This window comes from Pseudopodoces humilis, chromosome 1, assembly GCF_049639895.1.
Source record: "Pseudopodoces humilis isolate 2021_Gansu_Grassland_sample_001 chromosome 1, ASM4963989v1, whole genome shotgun sequence".
In the NCBI taxonomy this organism is placed as follows: Eukaryota; Metazoa; Chordata; class Aves; order Passeriformes; family Paridae; genus Pseudopodoces; species Pseudopodoces humilis.
This window is the reverse complement of record NC_142200.1, coordinates 118,571,639-118,579,241: the sequence shown is the minus strand read 5'-3', so window position 1 is coordinate 118,579,241 and position 7,603 is coordinate 118,571,639. Positions and strand designations below refer to the sequence as shown.

The window sequence follows — 7,603 nt, the reverse complement described above, 5'->3', positions numbered from 1 at the left end:
CCTGTGAAATATATATGCGGCTGAGCTATTTGAACAGTAGTGGGAATTTAAATTCGCTAATCCACAGTCAGTCTTGAAATGCTTAGCAAATTTGAACGGTAGGTAGTTCAGTGTGAAAACATAATCTTCAAACGCTAGCTCCGATAAAAAGTTACCTTAAAGAAACAAAAAAAAAAAAAAAGAAAACCAGCCAAAACAACAACAATAAAACACAAAAACAAAACAAAAACCAACCCCCCAAAAAAACCCCAAAACACACAAGCAACCAAAAACTGCAGTTATAGTAATGTCGGCCATGTTCTCATTGTGGGCTTCTTTCAAGGCGTCCCTGAATTATATCGCTCCGGGGCATGATCTGAAAATAGAAGATCCTGACTAAGGTAGGCAGGATTCAGTCCTCTGTATCACCCCCAGCTCCAACCTGAAGTACATATAATTTGCGGCGTCTCACGCAATAATTACACAGGCTGCGAAATTACACAGGTGTGAAATATAACGAAATAAACAAAATTATTCACTCCGAGCAAGAACAAGTGTAATTTGCTAGTGGCCTTCTTCAGGCAACTTCTCTCCTTCAGGAGAAAACGTCGCAAGGAGACGGTGGGAAGGCGGCTGTGCCGTGCCTGCAGTCGAGGCGCACAGTCCGTGGGCAGCAGGTACTGCCGGTGGGAGACAGGTTCCCGGGGGCAGCCCACAGCCCCAGACCTTGGAGCAGGGTAACAGCGCTTCCCGCAGCTAGAACAGCTCCAGCCAGGGAGTTTTCTGCCTGTTTCAGCTTCTCTGAAAATCCCAGGCCGCGGGGCTACCGCGGAGGTCCTGGAGAGTACCGGCTCCCCGGTGGTTCTCCTCGCCCGTGGGCAGCCCAAGGCCCTGCCCCCCATGGACGGGTGGGGTTGCACCCGTGGATCTTTAGCCGTGGTCCCTCGCACGGTGTCGCAGGCCAATGGAAGGTGCTTGTCACAGGGGGCCGAGACCCTGTCACCCCAAAGCGCAACCGAACTGCACGGTCTGGAAACCGCCTGCCAATAATGCGACACTCCTCGGCTATTTTCGCAGCAGGAATGGGATCTCTCGCTCAGAAATTCCCTGACCGGCCTCCGAAGGGATGCAGCCGAAATTCCCACGCTCCGCGGCCGCGGGTTTCCCGCGGCCTGAGAAACCACAGGGCTTCGCAGCCCGAGAAACCACAGCCGTTCACAGCCCCTGCGCGGCCGCCCACGGCGGGAAGGCTAAAATCCCGAACGTAGGGCAAAGCCCCCGACACAAAAGCCTCCTGGAAAACAAATCCCGCTCCTGCAGGTAGTTTTCATGTCAGTTTTTGCACGAATGCGTTACAGTCAGATCTGAGGGACGGAAATCGCTCTGCGCTGATCCCTGCAGAGGTGGGTCCTTTTGAATTTCAGAAATGTAAGGCTAGAAGCGCACAGAGAGCGCGGTATACGATACCCTCTAAATGTACCGTAAAGGTTCCCCAATAGCTCTAATTAGAGCTACAGACCACCGCAGGAGACAGGCGGCTAAAGGAAACTTCTCTTTGTGGCCCGGCAGGCCGGCGGCTTCCCGCACGGCACCGGGCATCCCTCAGCCGGGCACGGGCTGCGCACCATGTCAGCCGCGCTCAGCCCGGCCGCTGCCCCGTCACGGCCCGAGGCAGAGCGAGCACGGGGAGCAGCGCCCGGCTCTGGCTGTGCCCCGAGGCGTTTGTTAGCTCTGTGTGTGTGCGGGCGGAGCGCTGCGGGCTGCGGGCAGGGCGCTGCGCGGGCGCGGCCGGGTGCGGACGCCACCCCGCGCTGGCCACGAGGTGGCGCTGTCGGCCCGCGGATGGCGCCGCCGCCAGGAGCTGTCAAAAGTCAAGGTCACAAATCGGCTTTTTTCCCCTCAAGGTCAAGGTTTCGGGCCTTCCCCGTCCTGTCATCGCCACGCAGCCCCCCCACCTCCCCGTGGAGGCATCGGCAGGCTGGGCAGCGTGCCCCCATCGCAGGGGTCGGCCGCCGGCCTCCATTTCCCGGCGAGGGCTGCGGCGCTGCGCTCGTATCATCCTGCTCTTCCAGCCCCCGTCCCCCAGCGAGGCTGCAAAACCACTGTTTAACATTAGCGAAACATTTATAGTTTAGGAACGCTGGTTATCAGGCGTGCTTGCCCGCAGAAAAACACCGCCAAGAAAAATAAAACAAAATCCACCGTATACACACAACCTACACACCGAAAGACAACAGTATTACAATTATGAAACAGATACATTATATTTTTCTATTAAATGCGAGTAGGAATGGAAAAACGTAAAGAGTATTTCTTTCAGGTTTTATTACAGTGACTATTTTATTAACAGTATTAATACTACTATACTTCTACACGTCTTGGGTTTTCATTCTTTCAGTAGAAATATATAAAAAAAGGGTGCATAAGTACATTTTCACAGTGCGCTGATTTTTTTTTTTTATTTACAAGATAGCTTCTTATAGTGAATAAAACAAAATAATGTGCTGGTTGAAATAACTGATTGGATTAAAAGGTGCTGTAAAAAGAATCCCTAAACATTCTACTGCGGCCTCATAACAGACAATAAACAAGGAGAAACGACTAATTACTTATAGATCAAATATAGATTACATAAATCAAAATACTTCTGGGAAAAAAAATATATTTCAGTTCAAAGTTCTTGGGTATTTTTTTTCCCAGGCCATTTTTTTTTCTACTGTAAAGAAATGCCAATATTCAAATATTAAAAATTTCCGGGGACTTAGAATATTAATTCTTGAAGATTATTTCAGGTTTAAAATAGGCAGAGTCCTTTAAAATGTATCTATTGTATGGTCTGCAGGAGAAAAAAAAAATTTTAAAACCCCCAAAACAAACAAAACCCTCTAGTTTAGATGACAATAATTCGTCTGTGGAAAATAAAAAATAAAACTGAAAGACATCTCCAAGCAAATATTTTCCTTTCTAGCCTCACTAATTTGCGATGTTTAAATTTACTATCAAGATAGATCCTCCACAGAACTTCCTTCATTACTGATGTCTCTGAAATCCTTATTCAGTACCTTCGAGGTTTATTATTACTTTTTGACAATAAATGCATTGCTTAAAAACATACAGTAACTGTAATTTTTTTCACTATGGTTTACCTGAGCAGTCATTCAACATACAGTTTGGATTGCAATGGAAGAAAACCAGATCATGTGTCCACATCGACCTCCTCACGTTAACCAGCTCTTCGCATCGTGGCCACGAAGGGTCTTCTTTCAAATAGTAAGGTCTTAGAAGTATTTACAAATTTCTCAGAAAATCGTGTCTTAATTGAAAGTGTATCACTCGGAGCTGGGCGTGTGAGCTGTACAGTCTGTCAGTGATACTGGCTGGCTGGTTGGGATTTCAGGAGAACTGTCAGTTTTCACCATTTTGCTACAGCAATGTTAAAAAAAAAAAAAAAAAAAAAAAAAAAGAAAAAGAAAAAGAAAGAAAGGCTATAATTCCAAAGATACAGATCTCTTGTTCTGAAAGAAGAGGTTCATTGTCTTTTCTCTTTTTAATTATTATTAATAATTACTTTAATCTGAACACACACAAAAAAAAAAGTTCTGAAACCGTCGAATTGCTTCTTCTCCATTTTTTAATCCATTAACTGGTAGTCTTCAATTTGTTGATCACTTTTTTCTCTTTGACCCTTCTGTTTTGGAACCAGATTGTGACCTGTCTCTCTGATAGATTTGTGGTCGCCGATATCCTCCTCCTCTTGTCTTTGGTTATGAATTTATTTGTAGCATATTCCCTTTCGAGTTCTTTTAACTGGACCTTTGTGTAAGGCACTCGTTTCTTCCTTCCACGTCTGTACGAGTTCGCATCCGAGGGATGAGAAACGACGTCTGGAACAGAAAAACCATGCAGGGAAGCGTTAGAAAATCGCTCGAACTGGTTAAGACATCTTCAAGTGGTACTAGGTTTAGGGTTAGAGCGCACTCCTCCGCCTGCCCCGCTCCGCTTTAGCTACTAAAGCCCGGCTCAGCATTGGGGATTCCTCTTTCCTGGCCGCCGCAGACAGCTTTTAGGCAGGCAAAGGCTCACTTCTGTCAGAGAGACAAATAATAACAAACCCCATGTAGCCCGGCCAGGGACTCTGGGAAGGACCGAGAGGGGCTGCAGGGATTTACACAGCTCGCGTACTTCATGGTCTATGGAAAATAATTCCACAGACCTTCCCGCGGCCCTTTTCAGCTGTTTCCTCTCCCGGGGCCGGCGCCGGGGCCGGCCGGGCGAGGCGGGATGTGCCGTGCACCGGCGGGGGGCAGGGGCGGCACCGGTGCCGTTCCAGCGGCGCTGGGGCATGTGTGGACCGGGTCGGGATGGGACTGGGGACGACGGGCGGGACGGCGAAGGGTCGGCCCGGGGGCGTTATCACGGAGGGTGATACCCGGGATACCCGGGAGAGGCGAGCGGGGCAGGATGAAAAGAAGAGACAGGGGGAGCCATGCAGGTGTATTACCCGGGAGGGTGGATTTCCAGAGGTGAGGCGGCTGGCTCTGCTCCTTGGGGCAGTACACTTGCCCGTTCCAGCCGTTCGTGATGGCCCAAGGCTGGTAGCTGTCCATGGGGAGGAGGGGGTCGTGGCGCGGCTCGCCGGGGCCGCCGATGGCGGGCACCACGGGCATATCCAGATAACCGGGCACCGGCTGGTAGGGCCCGGCGGCGTAGCCCTGGTAGAAGGCGAACTCCTTGGCCCGCGACGTGAACTCCTCGCCGGAGACCGAGGTGTCCATATACTTGTCGGCGAAGGTAGAGGCGGGCTGGGCGCAGGACTTGATGGCGTTGTGGTGGGTCATGCGACAGGGGTAGTAGCCGCTGCCGAAGTAGCCGTAGGGCAGCGCGGCGCCGGAGGAGCTCTGCACGGCGGCCGAGCAGGGGCTGCACTGCTTGACAGCGGGCTCGGCCATGCCGGCGGCGGGGGCCTCGCTGGAGGTGTAGGCGGCGGCGCTGGGGGCGGCCAGGGGCGCGGGGTGAGCCATCAGGTTGCGGCAGGGATTGGCCGCCGCCGCCGCCGCGAAGTTGCTGCCGGCGTGAAACCCGTCCATGTTCTTATTGATCTCATCCAGGCTGTTGTCGTAGAGGAACATGACGGGCTCGATCCAACGGGGGTGGAGGAGCACGGAGGCTGTCATAGCCCGCTCCGCATTGAGACTAGTGGCTCTTTTTTAAAAGCCCCAAAGACTGAAAAAAGAGATACTCAATCTCCGGGACTTGACCAGGGCTGACGCGCCAGCGTCGCGCCAGGCCGGCCCTCATTGGCCCGCCCGCCCCCACGTGATATGCAAAGCAGCTGATAAACATCTGAGGGAATAAAGTGGAGATAATTAAATAACGCAATCAGCGCGGGGCCGGCTCCCGGGCCGGGCCGCGGGCACGGGCACGGCGTGGTCCCGCCGCGGTCCCGCCGCTGCGCGGGGCCAGGGCGCCGGGAGGGGGGGCCGTCCGTCCCTCCCCCTTCCCTCCCTTCCTCCCTCTGGCCCTCCCTCGCCACCGAGGCGTGAGCTTTTTGGCCCCGTTGTTGCCGCGGCGCACCCCCCGAGGTGCGGGGCTCCCCTTGGCACCCCGCCTGATTTCTCCTTGCGCCGTTTTCCTTGAGCCCTCCCCGCCCCGAGCGCCGCGGAAAGCCCGGAGGCCTCCCCCGGTCTCGGGGGGAAGATGAGCCGCCCCCCTTCTAGCCCCTTCCTCCGCCGGCCTGAGCCGCCGCCTCTCCCCGGGGAGCGCTGGCGGGGCCCCGTCCGGGTGACGCGGAGAGCCCACCGCAAGCTGAGGGAGGAGAATCGCTCCCCGCGCTCCACGCTGGGACACATAAGGCTGTGGAAACGGAGCCTCCCGGGGTCTTTTCTCTGTGTTTTCCTCCTTCCTTCCCGCCCGTCGAAAGCCCAAGACCCATCTCGCTCCTCTCGCCACAAAGTCTCAGAAGTCAGATAAGAGGAACAGACCGGGAAATCCCCATTTTATTTATTATTATCCTTTAGGAAGGTCATGGGAAGAGGGAGAGTTAACTGGATATTCATCGCGATACCGCTGTATTATTTGTTGCCGTAATAATAAAACCCTGGGCCTACGATTCGACTCGAATCTTTTTCGGCTGTAAAATATCACGTCGTCTTGCAGGGTGTGTGCACGGACCCACGGCGTTTTTTGTGTGTATGTACGTGCTGAGAAAACAGGATGGATTATCGGCTGGAAAATAGGGGGTTTTTTTGAAGGCCGTACCACTTTGCAAGTGAACGCTAGAAAAAAACCTCAACAACTCCGTTTTCTTTTCGGGATGGATCTTTGATAGGGTGAAATAATTTCATTTTTTTAATATCCTCCCGTCGGCGCGGATGCTGCTCTCCCCCAAGCTTTTCGCGCACAGCCTCGAACCCAGAACCCTGCATCACTGAGCTATCAATAAACTTGACCTAAAGCAGCGTTCATCTCATCGTTAACAGCTCTCAGCCCTCACGCGTGTGCACAAAACAGCCACAAATACTCCCATCCTGAAAACTAAATTTTTTCCCCCAATTGCGTGTTGCTTTGTTTTGAGTCTGACAGCTCGGCGTATTTATTATCCTATTGTGCTTTCCATTGACGTTGTAGCATTGTTTTGCCCTCATGGCTACAAGCGCAGAGCAATCCCGGGACGTACATTGTTACCGAGCAGGCTTTTCCTTGCCTAGCGCAGAGCTGCCGGCCATAAGAAATAGCTCTTTGGCGCCCAAGGATATTTTTTTAAGGTGCTTTTTCCGTACCATTAGTTGGGATACCTGTAGTCTCTGTCATCCCCCTGCTAATTTGGCAGCATTTAGCCGCTTTTTTCCTTCATTGTAGCCAGTAAAATGTTCCCATTTTAACTTCGCATACTCTTTTCCGCATTTTTCCTCATGGCCAAAAGCAAATATTTATCCCACGCATATTTTCCCTTTTCTTTCAGGCTCCAGTTTTGAAACCTGTGGATTCCCCTGGCCAAACATTGTTTGACTGCCATGAGTTAGTTCGGTTTTTTTCCCTCTGTCTTCTCGAAGCTGCTTCTGAAAATCGCTTTGCAGAACGAGGAAGGAGAAGTGGGAAGGGGAGGCAACTCTATGGGGCAGCGCTGTTTTACATATGGGTTAGACACGGCTAGAGGCCAAGGTCAAGTTGAAAGTTGCAGTCTAGCCAATGTGAGAACTTTCATTCACAGCCCGAAGAACTGCCTGATTTGTTAAAAAGCGGGTAGCCATGAAAACACTAATCTCTCCAGCTCCCCTCTACCCCCCTCCCCAGCCCGCCCCACTCTCCAAACTCCCCTCAGCCGCAGAGAGTTTCTCGCTTATCTGCCTCTACTTTTCAAGCTCCTTTCTATAAGGAGGAAGAGGTCATGTGAAACCGTAGCTTTCAGCCCCGGTGTAAACTACGAGTAGCGTGTGTGGGGTGCCAGGGCGGGGGACAAGGGGGAGCATCCGGTTTGCTGACTTCTGGTGGTTGTTGTTTTATTTTGTTTACCCTCTTGGGGCTGTCCCAGCCCTGTGTGCTAAAAGAAGAAGGGAGATTAGACTAGAGACCTTACTTTTTTCTCCCTTCCCTCATCTCTTACTCACTCTAGAGGTCTATTTAA

At 51.9% G+C, this 7,603-nt stretch overlaps 1 protein-coding gene across 1 annotated transcript; it reads right to left on the bottom strand.

Annotated features, from left to right (window-relative positions):
• Positions 1-2,287: 2,287 nt before the first annotated feature.
• Positions 2,288-5,256, bottom strand: HOXA13 (homeobox A13). The gene is made up of 2 exons (XM_005518906.2): positions 4,481-5,256; positions 2,288-3,863 (listed from the first exon to the last, which is right to left on the bottom strand). The coding sequence occupies exons 1-2, from the start codon at positions 5,151-5,153 to the stop codon at positions 3,619-3,621; spliced, it is 918 nt and encodes a 305-aa protein (XP_005518963.1). The 5' UTR covers positions 5,154-5,256; the 3' UTR covers positions 2,288-3,618.
• Positions 5,257-7,603: the final 2,347 nt, after the last annotated feature.